This window comes from Candoia aspera, chromosome 1 (assembly GCF_035149785.1).
Source record: "Candoia aspera isolate rCanAsp1 chromosome 1, rCanAsp1.hap2, whole genome shotgun sequence".
Taxonomy (NCBI): domain Eukaryota; kingdom Metazoa; phylum Chordata; class Lepidosauria; order Squamata; family Boidae; genus Candoia; species Candoia aspera.
Genome location: NC_086153.1, coordinates 311,673,199 through 311,690,039, shown reverse-complemented (window position 1 = coordinate 311,690,039; position 16,841 = coordinate 311,673,199). Strand labels below are relative to the sequence as shown.

The 16,841-nt window shown below is 39.6% G+C and overlaps 1 protein-coding gene across 1 annotated transcript in view; it reads left to right on the top strand.

Moving 5' to 3' along the window:
* BEGAIN (brain enriched guanylate kinase associated) overlaps positions 1-11,881 on the top strand; it is a 150,715-nt gene extending 138,834 nt beyond the window's left edge. The window contains exons 6-7 of the mRNA XM_063291067.1: positions 4,023-4,106; positions 10,074-11,881. Of these exons, the coding sequence (XP_063147137.1) occupies positions 4,023-4,106; positions 10,074-11,444 (1,455 nt within the window). The 3' untranslated portion in view covers positions 11,445-11,881. The remainder of the gene's footprint in view (positions 1-4,022; positions 4,107-10,073) is intronic.
* The last annotated feature ends 4,960 nt before the right edge of the window (positions 11,882-16,841 follow it).

The following is a 16,841-nucleotide window of genomic DNA, read 5'->3' as shown; positions in this document are numbered from 1 at the left end:
ATCCTTGAAGAATGTTATTTATAGAGATTTTCCCCCAAAGCCCTTTTCTGCTTGAATAGTCCACCAAGAGATTAATAGCAAAATCACAATTAACAATTTGATCAACAATCAAACAGTAGATACAGACATGCAGACAGTGTTCTGTATAGTAAGAATTTTATGTTAAATGGCAGCCTAGCCTGGCAACCCCCAGATGAGTGTGGATTGCACTTGTCAGGCTCCCTGGACCAAAATTCATCAGTAAATCTCAGTTTCCCAATTTCACATGGCTTAGTTTGGCTGCTAAACTCAGACTTGCCTGAAATCTCTTTCGTATGCCAAGTATGTGTGTGTGTGTGTTTGTGAGAGAGAGATAGAGAGGGAGAGGGAGGGAGGGAGAGAGGAAGAGAAAGAAAGAGACAGAGTTCTAAGATTCAAACTCTGGTCCTCTTCTTATCTTTTGGCTGCTCTTCTCAGTCTTGAAGTTCTCTGCCATGTCATCTGTCCCTTATTTACCAATGGCTTTCCTGGGCATGAGAATCAGGAGTGCTTGTTTCACCAGCTTCAACCATTTCAGTATTGAACAACTGTTTGCCCTTAGTTAATGTGAGGGTATAGTTCCCCTCTTATTTCCATGATAGTTTAAATCCATTGCTTTTTCTCTGTACCTTTCCCACATTTCAGTGGAGACTTTGCCCTGTGCTTCTTGGAGTCCAGCAGTTGCTGGCTATTGACATAACTGATACCTCTGTGCAGAGAACTGCTGGTTCTCAGTTTATTTCTCATAATATCTTCCAAATGTCATGGTAGGCACAACTTCTAGGAACTGCAGTCTCAATAAAGGTGCCAGGTTTAGGCTGCTGTAGATTATCAGGAATCCATTTATTTATAGATTGGGATGCTTTGGCAAAAGCCACAAGAACCTTCATGCAGAACTCATTTTGATATCCACACAAAGTTATTTGTGTGGATATTCTACACACATACATATACATAGTTGGAGGCAAGCAGAAACTCTTCATATACTCAAGTAGCTCACTATTCCTTGTTCTCAAACCACTTTGGTTCCAAGCCATTTTCACAAACAAATGACAATCTAAACCTAACCTGTAAAATTGAAATAAGAGTGTAGCTGTAAGCATAAACCTGCTGAGTGACAAGGAGTAGTTTACATGGTTGAGTTCAACCCCCTACTTATTGAAGGAATCCATATGAAACCATTTTTGATATCTGGCTGTCCAGTCTGTTTGAAAATATCCAGCAAAGGAGAGTCCACCACGTATGTAATTGGTTCCATTGTCAAAATGCTCTTATCTTTAGGACATTTTTCCCACCATTCTGCCAAAATCTGCCTTCCTATAATTGTGCTAGCTCTATCAGAATCAAGAAAATATGCTTCAGAAAAGATGATTCAAATGTGTCCTCTACCCAATAACTGTTTTTGGTGCTGTTGGTATCTACCCAGCTGGGACATCTACGTGATCCGGCTAAAGGCATCAGTGTCATCATGTCAGGAATTCACATTAGTTATTAGCTGCATCCATAGCTATACATGACAAGCAAAGAAATGAGATTTAAATGATACAGTACTATTTATAGCTATATGAATTACTCTACAACAGCATGGCTGGCTGGGGAATTCTGGGAGTTGAAGTCCACACATCTTAAAGTTGCCAAGGTTGAGAAACACTGCTCTATAAGGTATGGATTTTGTCAAAAAATCACGTGAAATTTTCTCCAGGTTTCATTTTCATGGAGTTATCGTCAAGCCCATTGGGTGTGTAAACCAACCCTTGAAAGCATTTTTGGTGATAATGAAAAATAACATTTTCAGAGAAAAAACAAGTCTTTTGATTTGTTTTGAATGGAAAGATTCCTGGGAGCTATGCTGATTCAGGTAAACAGCATTGATCTGTCCTTTGAGGGCAGCACAGAAACTTGGCTTTTGGTTCAAAACTTGGCTCAAGACTTCTCTGCATTTTTGCTTGTCATACTTTGTGCACATTAGGTAAGATCATCTGAACAGCACAGTTGTACCTATCTGTCCAGTAAAACTGATTGAATTGGATGAGGTTCACTATGCAGGAAATGCATAATAGATGCTATCAGGAAGTTCACAAAAGAAATGCTTTTCATCCCACTGTCTCCCTACAGTCACCTGTACTCCTAAAGAACCTTCTCAGGAGAGTTGTAGACTCCACTTAAACCAAGCAGGAGGAACATGGAAGAACTGCTGGAGAGAGGGAGATTTGCTCAAAATCAAGCTGGGATGTTGATAAATTCACATATTCACAGAAGGGACTTCCTTATCCATTTCTTTCCCTGGACTTCTGATCCCATGTTGCTCAGGAGAGTTACTGACTTTTCAGAAAAACTTTTCAGGAGCCACAAATGACTGTAGAAGGAAGGATCTGGAAGTTGTAGAGTTGGAAGGAGCCTTTTCAGCCTTATAGTCCAACTCCCTGCAGAAATGTTCCTTTTGTGTACTTCCTTAATTTACTTTAGGCTCCAAGCCACCGCATTCTTGGACCTAGCTGAGACCTTCTAAGTGAATACTGGCATTTTAGATTGTATCTAAAGGAAGAAAAAAATATATAAATGTGTTTACTGTGTGTGCATGGTTATTTTTCAACCAATTCAGTTTTCATATGAAAAAGCACCATACAAATGGCATTTGAACAGATCAGTAGCTGAGCAGATTAACTTGAAAATATGTTGCAATTAAGGAACTAGGGTGCCATTATCACCCCTTTAACCAAATTGCCAAGATAAAAATCCTCATTTTCATGGAACTAATCTTCAGGGGTGAAATGAATGGTAATTACTCTAATAAGCATACCTGCCAATTCTGAGAAACAATGGCTGAATCTATCATGGCTGGAGTAGTTCTCCTACACCAGATAATCTACCAGCCACTAACTTATGTAGCTATTATTCTTGGTCAGGCTAAACTGATTTTTCCCCATAGTGTCAAAAAGTAAATGTAGAATCCAACTACTTTTGCATAGCAAAATTTGGAGTGTTTCAGTATGTTTCTATTCCTGTTACTATAAATCAGCTGGCCACATGGGTAATAGCCTGCTCTGGAGCAGAACTAACTAAGAACTCATGTGAGTGAATGGACCTTCAAGCATGATAATCTTAATTTATACCAATAGTGCATAACAGATTTTTGAAGGTCTGGATTCAATGTCTGGAATGTGCCACTCAATTGAATTAGTGCTCCAGATGTCTTTGGGCAATTTTCTTAATTTTAGGGGAAATCAGAAATAGAAAGTTCAGTAGCTGTTAGAGCTATATAGACATTAAATGCATGATTGAAGATGCAGGGCAGGGCAGAAATATTATACTTCCTATATCTTGGGAGTCAATATTATGTATTCCCATTTCTTTCCAGATTGTTGCCCATTCAGTTCATGAGTACCATACATAAATAGAAAAAAAACCCCTTTGAATCAAAGTTTGCCCATATTTTCTGTGATGCAATCATGTATCCAAATGGCCTTTAATCAGTGTTTCTTTCAGTTTTCTGAAATAAGCATTTATAAAGACAGCAAAAATCCTAATCTTTAAAAAGAAAAAGAATGAAATTGGATTTGTGGGAACCTCTTTGTTATACTCATTTTGAAAATTGAAGTTGCTGGATAGAATAATAACAGGCTTATGATGACATTCAATTGTGTGTTTTATTGTACTGCATAACTATATGTAATATAGCTATGATTGCCACGGTCAATGGCTTACTTCTATCTTCTATCTATCGTTGTTATATTTGTGATGATAACAATAAATTCATTGAGATCACAGCCATTTAAAATGAGATATTTGAAAGTGTATGCATTGTCCAATACAGCCTCCAGACTATAATCTCATGTGAGAGCATCTGGAGTCTGGATTCTAATATAATAAACTTTTTGTTACCACATCATCATTGGGATGAAACTTTAAATATATTCTGTACTTTCTCAGATCGCTGATGGCAGCTTTTTGGTTGTTGGTTGCAGAACTAAGACTTTTAAATGTCATTTTATGTTATTTTGCAGGAGCTCTATAGAAAGGATTGCAATTTAGCTGCTCAGCTGCTCCAGTGTAGCAAGAATTACGACAGGGCGCATAAACTTTCTGAGGTAACACAAATAAATATATAACTGAAATTCATCATTGTGCTTGCTGTTGAGGCCTAATTCTTCTTTGCAAGAACCATGAGAGGGGGAGGGGAAGATGGAGGCTCTGATGCTGTGCCTAGGCAAGAAATAGGCAGCAGAGGGAGAAGTAATTAAAGAGCCCAAGGGCAAGACCATGTTCATTAACTATCATGAGAAGATCACTAAGATATGAGATAGCATTCACTTACTGGAATGGAGAAGAGGGTCTGGATGGGATCCTAAATTGAGACAACTGGATGACAAAATAATGGGGATGGGGTAGAGATTAATGAAACCATGTTTGATCCCAGTAGCTTCAAGGCCAAGCTGGAAGGGTGAAGAAGGTTCAAGAAGCCCAACATGCCATGTCTCTTGTACTTAGTGCATTATTTTTGTTTGTTTGTTTATATTGTCATTTGTAAGACAGCATAGACAAACTTCCATGGATTCTAGGCTGCTTAAAATCATAAAAACAACCCAGACATTCAGTTTCCCCCCTTATTAGTGTTATATGGCTAAATACAAGCTCTACAGAAAAGCATATCCTGAGCATTAATGGAGTAGGGGCTATCCCAGCCTCAAGTGCCAAGCTGTATCAGTGAAATGGATGGGAAATTCAATATTTTGTCTGCAGAAACAAAATATTTAAGGACATTCTACTCAATGTTCTGACGTTTATTGGCGTATCCATCTCACTATTCTTGTGAGCTTCCCAAAGGTAGATACACAATTCACAACTTTTGGAGACGTGAAGTACTTACCTAGATGAAGCTTTAATCCAGCTTTTCCCAACTGTACCTCTCCAGATGATTATGGCAACTTTGGATTCTGGAAGTTGGAGCCCTACCATATCTGAAAGGCATCATTCCAGTACAGTTAAGCAGTTCTTAGGGATTAGCAGTTATCTCTGAACTGGGAGCTATCAAAGTATCTTATGAAATGACTGGGCATGTGTGTATGTGTGTATCTGCATAGGCATATGCATATACATATACTTATATATATATAATTCTGATTTTGGCATTCTTATGCAAGATCTTGCAACCTCATGAGATTTCAGTGTTTTGTTTTGTTTTCTTTTGTTTTGCTATGGAGCAACCAGGATGCCTTTTGAGGGTCCTGCAGACATCTCATTGCTGTGCTTGCCTAACCCACTTAACCAGGTCAGTTAAAGACCTAGCAATTACATTTGCACAGTATGCTAACTTTAAATTTCAATTTCAATTTTAGAAATTCTAATTAAAGTTGAAAAGGAAAAATAAATAAATAAATAATGAATAAAATCCTCACAATTAAGCTTTCATGATATGATAAAAACACTATGCATTATTACTATTGGACTCAGTCATGTTTATTTCATTTTAGTTCTGAAATCATAGAATTTATTTATTTATTCATCTATATACATCAGTTTAAAGAATGCCCGACTCCAGATTACCCTGGGCATTTTACATAATTACGAGGGAAAAATAATAAAAAAAGAAATGGATCATATGTATCTGGAAAGACTAAATACAACTAAACAAAATTATATCAAACAAAAACTTACAGGGGCTCACCCACCACTTTGTCACAAAGCCAGAGAAAATAGCCATGTTTTCGATGTCTTACATAACTTCATCAGGGTGGGAGCTGTATGGATCTCTGAGAGAATGCTATTCCAGAGGGCAGCACTGCCACAGATGAGGTGCACTGGGTGACTTTATTTATTTGAGGAAACATGAAGCATACATGTTCTGCCATATTTTATAGGACAGGCAGAAACAATTGGCGATTGGCAATCTCTCAGATAACTTGGTCCTATGCTCTGGAGAGATTTGTTTGTTTGTTTGTTTATAAATTTATTCACCACCCATCTCCACCTCATGGGGGACTCTGGGCGGTTTACAATAAAATGCAGTTGCAGCTTTATAGGTGGTAACCAATAGCTTGAATTGTACCTGAAACCCAACTGGCAACCAATGCAGCTTGTGGAGCAGTGGTGTCCCATGGGCATATCAAGGCCTGCCCACACTGCCATATTCTGGATCAGTTATAGCTTCTAAATGGTTTTCTAGGGCATGTTGATTGTATTGCAATAGTGCAGTCATGAGGTGACTAGGACATGAGTGATCATCTGAAGGGCCTCCTGATTGAGGAGCAAGTGCAACCAGTGCACCAGATGGATCTGTGTGAAGGTCTGCTTGGCCAAAGCTGCCATCTGCTCCTTAACCAGGAGTTGTGAAGACACCAGATTGTGTACCATTCTCAAATGGGGGTATGCTGCCCCATCCAATATGAGAGAGGGAAACTCCCTAGAACCAGACGGCCTGAATATCAACAGAATTGAGCCTAAGTCTGTTCTTCCCCATCCAGATCTGCACAATCTCCAAATACTGGGACAGAACACAACAGCAACACTTGGATGGTCCAGGGACAAGTGGTTTCATGTAAATGTTGAATAGGAGGGGGAAAGTATTGAGCACTGCAGCATCCCACAAGTGAGGGGCAACAGACTCAACCTCTCCCCGCTCCATCAAGACTAACTGGAACTGACCACAGAGAAAGGAAGAGAACCACCATGACACTCCCAGTCCCTGCAGCCACTCCATAAGGATAGCTGCTGAGAGATCACAGAGCACAACAAAGATGCACCATCCCCACCCCAGCTTCGTCAAAGGTCATCAGGAAGTGCGACCAATGTTGTCTCAGTACTGCATCCAAGCCTGAACCTGACTGGAACAGATCCAGTTAATCTGTTGCCTCCAGAATCTTCTGGAGCCCAACCACTTTTTCAACAGCCTTTCCTAAAATGGGAAGGTTGGGGATGGGACAAAAGTTCTCCAGGATTATTGATGGCTTCTTAAGGAGGGGGCATGCCACCACCTCCTTCAGGGCCAAAGGGACCACCTATTTCAAAGAAGCCAATACCATTGCATGGACCCAACTGTTCCAAGCAGCTTTAACCACCCTGGAGGGGCCTGGACCTAATAAATGAGTGGCCAAGTTCACAGTCTGAAAGACCCTGCCCACTTCATCAGGAATCACAAACACGTTTAGTTTCACCAAAAATTCTTCAGCTAATGAAAAGCTAACAATATTGCAAAAAGGTGGTTCTATTCCAAATGTTAAAGTGATACAGTAACACCATAAAAAAAGAAAGAAGAATCCAGCCTGTTTCAATCTTTTCCTCAGTCCCTGACTTCTACTCTGCAAAGACAAATAAGTATTGAAAGTTTTACCGTCATCTTATTCACTTACCAAAGCAGATTCATCAATAACCCTGACTCTCCCACTCTGAAAAAAATAGTAGAGCTGTACTCCCCCATTACATTACCAGCCTCAGCTCCTAAATGTATGTTTAATGTAATCTGGAAAATAGCAAATAACAACACAAGAGCATGTGTTAAGTATTAAGTATGTGATGTCACTTCAGTACTGGGAAATTGACTTGCTTTGATTCCAGACTGATGAAGGCTCTTGGTTTCTCTTCTCTTCCTGCTGTTTCACACTGTGCTATCTCTGGGTATAGAAAGCAGGAAGCTTAACAAAGATGTGAATGATTCTAAATACCCATTAAATCACAAATCAGTCATTTTTAATAAGAGGAAGGCCTTCCAATAGCATCTCTCTTTTTCTTACATAGCTGTAGGATGGTTGCCGGATGGAACTGATATAAAACTATGATGGTGCTTTTTAATGCCTTCCATTTTTAGTTAAAGGGTTGTAATAACAGGTTCCTACGGATTACGTTAATAACTATGCCAGGTCGTGTACTAGAAGAGAAGAAACTGTGTATTTGCACAGCTACCAATTTTTTGCTGAGCTCCAGTATTTTATGAAGTCATGGCACACCTTTGGTCACAGACCACATAAGACCACCCTGTGCCCTCTTCTGGCACCCAAAGCACCTTCTAATTAGACAGGATCAATGTTTTCAACCCTTTTGGGTCGGTAGGGGAAGTTTTAAATTGCTAAATCAATACTTTAAATTTCAGTTTTGTGGCTTATTGCAACTCTGTCACTCTTATAATCCTAAAATCTCTCAAAATCTAAAGCTTAAGGCACTGTTTTATACTGATACCTTCCACAAATACAAAAGAGGGGAGGGATACAAAATGTCAATCTTGGCTGATCTCAGGAAAAAAAAAGGGAAAAAAAAGAATAGTCAGACTTGATATAGTACCTGAAATAGTACCTAGATGGGACACCACAAGAAAATCCCAAAGCCTATAGGCTAAACTGGGAATTAGAAAAAGCATCCCAGGAGAAAGGCAATGGCAAACCACATCCATATTGTTGCCAAGGAAACTATATTTACCAATTACGAAATTGCCAGGAGTTAAACTTGCTCAAGGGAGACTTTACTTTTAGCACTCAGCTGAGGTCAGGGCATCACCAGTGAGATCTAGTACAGCCTTGGAATCTAAGCAAAGAAAAAGAAGCTGGCATCAATAAAGCTGTGCATCCCAAGTCAATATTATTTGCTGTCTAACTGCTAACATAAACACCCGGATAGACCTCTTTCACAAATTAATCCTGAAAACAATCCAAAATCACTGGATTATAGCACCATTTTATGTCTGTTTGCCAGGCAGGAAGTCTCATTGGGATCACTGGTGCTTTTTCGGAGCAAAACTCTTTGTAGGATTGCAGACTTAGTTTTCTGGACTCACAAAAAATGAATATGGGAGTCTTTGGACTTCTGGGCTGTAAATCAGCTTTCAGGTTGCATATTTGTGTCCCTTGCCACCATCTCTTTCTTCATTACAGCTGAGAAAATGAGAAAAGCTGCTTTTATGGCTTCATAGCTTAGGAAGGATATGGTTGCAGTTCATGTGAAACGCATTCTGCTATGCTGCAGATGTTTGTATACCACAAGATTGGGCTATGGGGATGATCAGGGACATTGAGTTATTTTGTAATAAAGCATGGCCATATCAACATACTTTTTAAAATTTGCTTTCTTTGCTGAGTGTTGTAACTTGTCCTTACGTTGACAGTGACTGATTTCCATTAGCACATCACACTTGCAAGAAGTTTCTTTACAAGAAGAAGATCCAGCTACCATAGACCTCTGCCCTGTTGATTTATAGTTGTTCTGGAATGGAGACTTTTTCCTGAAAGCTACATTTGGCCTTACTGTAGTATAGCTGTACCAAAGACTTATTCTTGCTACCTGAACTTTATGTTCAGAGCCATTGCCGAGTCCAACATCCAGGGTTGGTCTCACTGTTAGGCAAAGTGAAAGGGACACTTCAGGTTGCAGTGGTAGCCTTGCTGCTGCTTTTAAGTTTCCAATGGAGGGCAGAACTGTCCATGCCACACAGTCTTTCCTATGTGCCCAGAGCTTGCCTGCTACTTCACTGGTATTAAAAACAAGGTTCAGTTGTGAGCCCAGTCAGCTTCTGCTAGTGGAATAAGAAGTGCTGTTTTTCCCCTAAGTGGCTACTTCAGCCTGGCTTGAAACTACTGCACATCATCATGAAAGTGGGGAATAGCTTTATATCACAGGAGCTACAAGCTTATTTTGACAGTAGAAGTAAGTGAAAGTACAACCTGCAATGCTCAAGATTAATACTGATTGTTAATTTGCAATATTCAGTAGTAATTGGTGTGTACAGTATATCGGTTCATTGACATGAATCAAAAAAGGACAAAGAAGGGGAGGATGTTCATATATTTCAACATCTGAATGTTAAACATCCTGCCTCTATGAGGCAGGACAGCCTATAACATATAAGCACATAACAAATAGCTAACTCCTTTAGTCAGCCAGGGTAATCTGCCATGTTTGCACATCTGAGTTAATGCTTCATTCATGATTGGAGCCTTTTTATTAATTATTTGCTTTCTTTCACTTTAAGAGTCACACTTGTTGGCTTCACTAACTGGGATTTCTAGATCATAAGCTATACTGTTGACAACCCTTTCATATATTTTTCTTCTCCTTCCCCACATTTATTACAGCTGCCAGCTGAATTTCAGGAACGTGTCAGCATCCATCTAGAAAAGCATGGATGCAGCCTCTCGGTACCCCTGTGTCATACATCATTTGCTGATAACATACCAACTTGCGTCATTGCAAAAGTCCTGGAAAAGCCTGACCCAAACAGCCTTTCTCCCCACATGTCAAGCCCATCGAGCAGAGACCTTGCCTTCCAGGAATCTGTTGGAAAGCTTGGCCAAAGACCTCAGTACAAGTCTGACATTTATTGCAGTGATACAGCTCTTTACTGCCCTGAGGAAAGAAGGCGGGAGAGACGGCAGAGTGTAGACATGCAAGTAAAGGGCGTTGGGTTCTTGAGGTCCCAGAATTCCACTGACAGCACAGTTGAAGAAGATGGCTTCCATTCCAGCTTCTCTCATGAAGCTTTCCCAGAATATGTTACCTCTCTACCTACTTCTAGCTCCTACTCCAGCTTTAGTGTAACTTCTGAGGAGAAGGAGAATGCCCAAGCTAGCACCTTGACAGCCTCCCAGCAAGCCATTTACCTGAGCAGCCGCGATGAGATGTTTGAAAGAAAGCCATCTTCAGGTTATGACCAGGGGAGTCCAAGGTTTGCCAAGGCTAAATCTATTCAGCACATGGAGCTGGCAGATGACAATGAGAACTCCCCTACTTTCACTAGGACTATGTCACCTTATGCAAGTGAGCCTTATCATTTCTCGGCCATAACAACTCAACAAGCTTTAGCATCGCAGAAGATGCGCAGTGAATGCAGGAACACCCATTTGTCAGAAGAAGACCTGCCTGGACAGTGGAGACAGCTTAGTGTGGAAGATATTGGTGCATATTCTTACAGGAACAGTGGCAGGCTTTCACCCTGCAGCTTTTCAGAGCAGTATTACAGAAGTCCTATAAAGAAAGGAGACAGTCGGTCAAGTCCCATTTATGCTAGTTACAAAGGTGATAGCTTCTCAGAGGGAGATGATATTTGTCAAAGTAGACTTGTGGACTCTTGCTTCCTGAGGACAGACAGTGGTCTGAATATTGACATAAGTACCAGTTGTAAGCAGGACAAATTGTCCTCTTATAAAACAAAAGAACCAAGGGACAAAAAAAGTGAAAGAATCACAGTCCAGGTGTGCAGTAGCAAAAGCATTGATGGGAGTCCTGTGTTGAAAAGAGAATACGTTGACGTTAGTCCAAACAGCTCAGCTGAGTCCCTCAACCAGAGTTCCATGGAGGCTTCAGAGATCCATCAGTCTTCCATTGAGCAAGGAAGCCATTCAAGCCTCCATAGCAAGCAGCAGCAGTTTCAACGGACTGGAAGTACAGGCTTGAGTCGAAAGGACAGCCTCACAAAAGCACAATTGTATGGAACTCTCCTTAATTGAAACATCTTCCAAAGCTGCAATAAGGAGATAGAACAACAGCAACTATAATGACATTTGACACTTCCAGCATCCTGTAGGTTTCTGAGAAACTATACACAGAGAGAGAGAGAGAGAGAGAGAGAGAGAGAGAACATACACGTATACATAGTCACAATGGTACTGTTTTAAACAGGAAAAAAAAACCAGAAACCTGATAAAAGCAAAAGAAAAATATTACAAGACACTTTTCACATAATGACTTTTCCATCTTGGATACTAACCCTTTGCCCACTTTTATAACCTAATATATTTTTATAAACAAAATGGTATTTATTAGATTATCCTTAGTACTCTCAAGCACTTTGAGTGACATTTTTGTCCCCTTCAAGTAGGTTTCTTATTTATTTTTTGTGCATGAGGCCACATGTGCCTAAACTCTTGGAGGAAAAGGGTTAAAAGAGAAAGAGGGAGAAAGAGAGAAAGAGAAGGGAAAAACCTTTTTGCAAGGACAAATCAGGCCCTATAAGATTATTTTAAAATGTGGATTGTGTGCAGTGCAAGATATACTAGAACGTGATATTATATTATAAAGAAATCTATTTTTTAGATGAAATGGAGTCAAAACAACCCACAAAGTTATTTAATACAAATGTATTTAGGAGTAAAAAAACCTGGGGGAAAATGAATGCACAAAGTGATACAGATATTTTGGTTTGTCTGTCCCATTGTGTTTCAAATTCCCCACACTGTACACTACCTCAAAATTAATTGAGGGGTTCTTTGGTCACTTATTTTTCTGTAAGCTTGCATTTATATCGTCTCAACTGCATGGAGTGTCATAACTAGTACTGTATTTTGCATTACTTAATAAAAGGCACCGGTGAAAATGTTTTGATTTTTTTTTCTCATTAAAAAGATGTTCTGACAGAACGTTGTTACTGTGTAGTGTATTCAACAGTGTTAGTGTGCAATGGTTAACATATATATGAAACATAGGCTGCTTATGCTATATCAGACTAAACATCATGGCCTCTGATGCTGAGCAGTGCTCCCCATGATGTTTGTAATTAACTCAGAAAGTGAATTCATCCAAAATTATGGACCAGACAACTATGTTCCATTGTTGCAGGGAGCCCTCTGTTTACTGCAGCCTTTTAGCAATATTACAGCAGTTGGAGATGCCTACCAATTTCTCTTATGCAGTTCTGTTTATGAACCCTAAAATAGCTTCACCTCACCATCCAGATATAGTAAAATTGCATTCTCATCATGTGACCATGATGGCTAGGAATTCCGAACATTTTAATCCTAACTTGTTTGGAAGATACCAGTTTAAAGACAGCCAATACAGAATCATAGGAAGTTGCTTAATATTAAGTGCCTTATAATAGCTCAGCATTGTCAATACTGATTAGAGCACTATCTGTAATATCAAGAAGGAATTTTCTTAGCCCTACCTGGATACGTCAGGATCTGAATCTGATCCAGTCATTCTACAGAGCACTTGCAGCTGCTTCACATAAGCTCACAAAGTCTGCCACTCATCCACAGACCCTCTAGCAAATATCACTATGATTATTTTTACTTGCCATTATGAAATATACCACTGCTGTTCCTCTTGGTCTACCTATGGACCTATCTATCATTTTTTTTAAAACTACATTTTACTTCCATTTCTTTGAATATCCAAGGTTTTGATTAAATATATCCTTTGTTTCCACAACCCCCCCCCAAATGTACAATCATTGATTAAAATGAGCAGCATTGGATCAAACTGGTGAAGACCTTCAAAATTCTTTTGTAAATTGAGATTCAGCATGATATAACAGTTGGATTAAGGTTATCAAGGAAATCTTGATTCGAGTAATTGCTCAGCCCTGCATTCCCTTGCTGGCCTTAGGTAACTTACTATGCCTTATCTTAATTTATTGTGCAGGGGTGTTCTTGGGATTAAACGGACGACTACCAATTATTCAGTCCTAGGCTTCAACACATGAATTGCGAATCAAAAAAATTAAGGGTTGCCCTTATGTTCAGACCATGCATTCAGAATGTAGCCACTGGTCTGGTTGATGTAAAGGCTATTTTGAAAGGGCCTGTTCTTAAATAACTATTGATTGCCCAAAGGCTTCTGAGTGACGTACAAAAAGTGCTGTTATTAAAGCCCTGTCGTTCTGGCTAGTCTACATGACAGAATGTCTTCCTCTGCATGAACCCCATCACTCCTTAAGGTTCTGTCTTTGGCTGCCACCCAATCATCTGGTGCATTGGGGTGGGGTCTTCTCAGACACTCTCTCTGCCTTTAGGAAATCTGGAGAGAGACATCGTGTTTGCTAGACTCTCAGCTGTTCATTAATCCACTATTAATTTTAATGTATATTCTATAACATTTTGTATTCTATTATTTAAATTATTATTAGTCATCTTGAATATTCATTTAAGTAGAAGGATGGAAGAGGAACTTAAACAATTAAATAAGATCACTGAAAGTAAAAAGCCTTACAGACTAACTGAAGTCTAATTGATTTCAGCTGGGCAACTCCAGTTTTGACTAAATCTGGATTCAGCCTATTACAGATCCAGGTATTTACAACAAGGGAGCTTCCTCATAGAAGGCGTTTCATCCTTGGGGTGTTACCAATGAGAGGGATTTCTCCTGATGAGCACCACTCTCACGTCACTTGGGAGAAAGTTTAGATTAAACGAGGACTTAAATATAAATTGGGTCCTAAACAGATGTCTCTATTTAAAATTTGTTGACATTAAATAATACCAGATTATATGGTTTCTTCTTAAAATGTTACAAATGTGTACAAACAGTGCTCTTTCCTTCCCTACTGAAAGGCTGGTTTTATGAAAAGTGCAAATTTCAAAATTGCAATTTAGCTCAGCTTCAGGGCATGCAGGCTTGAAAATCTAAATTTAACATTTGCCTCAGTTCATTCTGAGTTTGCCAACTGAAGCTGTTCCTATGGCATCAATCCGGTCAAAGCTAAATTTGGCATCCTTCCTCTGAGGACAGCTTCAGCTAATCTAGCTATTCAATCAAGCTGTAGATTTTATCCAATTTTTATGTGATCCGGTTTCTTTTTGTCCTTTTGCCTTTGAAAATCTCATCCTTAAAGAACTTGACTACTGTAATGAGAATTGATTGTGAATTTGACTGGGTCAATATTTAATTCTTGGATCAATACATCTTCAGATTGGTTACAATTCCCAAACCACTTCGTGAAGAGAGCAGTCTGGATCCATAATATATTTCGTGGCAGAAATCAAATCTCAGAGGAATTGAGACATTTGACTAGAAACAAAGGAAGATAAAGGTAAAACCCATTACATTGAGCAGCTGCTGGTGACTCCATTGATACGTCTATGCCATTTTCCAGGCAAAAGTACAGCCTAGTAGTTCTTGGTAGTTTCTCACCCAAGTTTTAACCAGGCCTGAACCTGCTTAGTTTCCAAGCCCAACAAGGTCAGCCTGAGCTACCACCTGCTGAAGCTATTTCAGGAAGATGGGACATATTTAAATTAGTAATCAAAAACATGTATGTGAATATATGGGTTGTAGTTGTGAACACATATGTGCTGCAAAATTAAGGCAGAGAAACCCAAGAAGTAACTAAATATAATAAAATATATTATATTGGTTGCCAGAAAAGAACAAATAATCTTGAAGGGTTTGTGTACTCTGCAGTAGAAGTGGCAAATATAAGAAATAAGTCAGCGTTACCTTCCCCTTCCTTAGGCTTTGAAATTAGGAATGTTCATATGTTACCCTGAACACACCATCTTACTGTATGGCTCAAATGGCTCAAATGGTTGTGAGAATGAATATACACAGATTCATATTTGATTTGAGATTGTGGGTTGGGTTTGATTGAGGGGGGGAGAGAGAAAAAATTGTGGACCTGAACTAGAGAAAAAAAATGAAATTAGGCCTCACAGTAGCCAACTTAAGTTTAAACCAGCATATAAATCATAAATAAGGTTCTTCCTGAGGCCGAATGATCACACATGTAATTGTACAGATGGATGAACACATACTCTTTTAATGTAGCAATGAAAGTATAGCCTCTATCACAAGGACAAAAATTGGAGGGGCTTTAAGGTGAAATGCAGTGGTGTCCATATGAGACAAAGGAAATCATACTGACAAAAGTGTTGCAGTATCATGGAGTGTTGCATGATGCAAGCTCTGCACTTTTGTACATGTTGTGATGTCAAATGCATGCCCCAAAGGAGTAGAGCTTGCATTGCCACAGTGCTGCTTTTGTCATGAACTTCCCCAGACAGATCTGGTGTGCAGTTTGGTGTGCAATTCTTCTAGATTCATGGCTCTTGCTTGAAGAGCAGCTGGCAGCTGTGCCTAGCCTTTGTACAAATTTATTTTATTTTATTTGTTTGTTTATTTAATTTATCCCTGCCCATCTCCTCCCGTCGGAGGCCTCTAGGCGGTTTACAACAAGTGATTAAAACCATCAGAATATACAAAAAATAAAATACAGTAAAAATACTAAAAATAGGAATAAAGAATAAAGAATTTATGCACCAATTGTACCCATTTCTGGATCAGTTCACTCTCCAAACAAGCCAATCACTCATGGCTTGTTTGGAAGAAAAGAAAAAATTGGTACCTTCAAGTCAGTCACGACTCCTAGAAACTGCCTGGACAAGTCCCTGTGGTTTGCCATTGCCAGAGAGAGAGTAATGGGCCTAAGGCAAGACTAGAACTCATGATCTCCCGATTTACAGCCTGGTGCCTTTAACCACTACACCATTGCAATATGCTCTACATGGAGCTGTCCTTGAAGACCACTCAGAAGCTACAGCTGGTACAGTACAGCAACATGAGTAGGCATGGGCATACCTCAATATGCCCACATAACCACTACTGTGTGAGCTGCACTGATTACAATGGGATCTGGGCGCAATTCAAGTTGCTGGAAGTCATTTATAAATCCTGCTTGGCACAGGTCTGGTTTTATGAGGAATTGTCTGGCTCCAATTATCTCTGCTCATCCTACAAAATCCAACAGTGTTGGCATGCTCTGGGTCCCATCAGTTGAACAGTGTATTCTGATAAGGTCTAGAAGTCATGACTTCTTGCAGGGCCTGACATATAGATGAGTCTTCCCCTTGTAACTCAGCTGCTGCTGACCCAGCAAATCTACTAAGACCTGGTTCTTTCCCCAGGCACTGGACTAGCAGGGATGTCTGCAGGTGTGGTCAAAAAAGTCAAAGATTATGGCCACAGCAGTGCTACTGAAGCTCCACCTGGTTTTTATGTGCTTTTTAGGTGGCTGCCATCTTGATGTTTTTGACCACACCCTGTGGACACCTCTGGGGCTTGCATGACATATGAACCTGCTGTAAATATACAGAGATTGTGTTTTGTTCCCAGCAGTGTCTATTTTATAT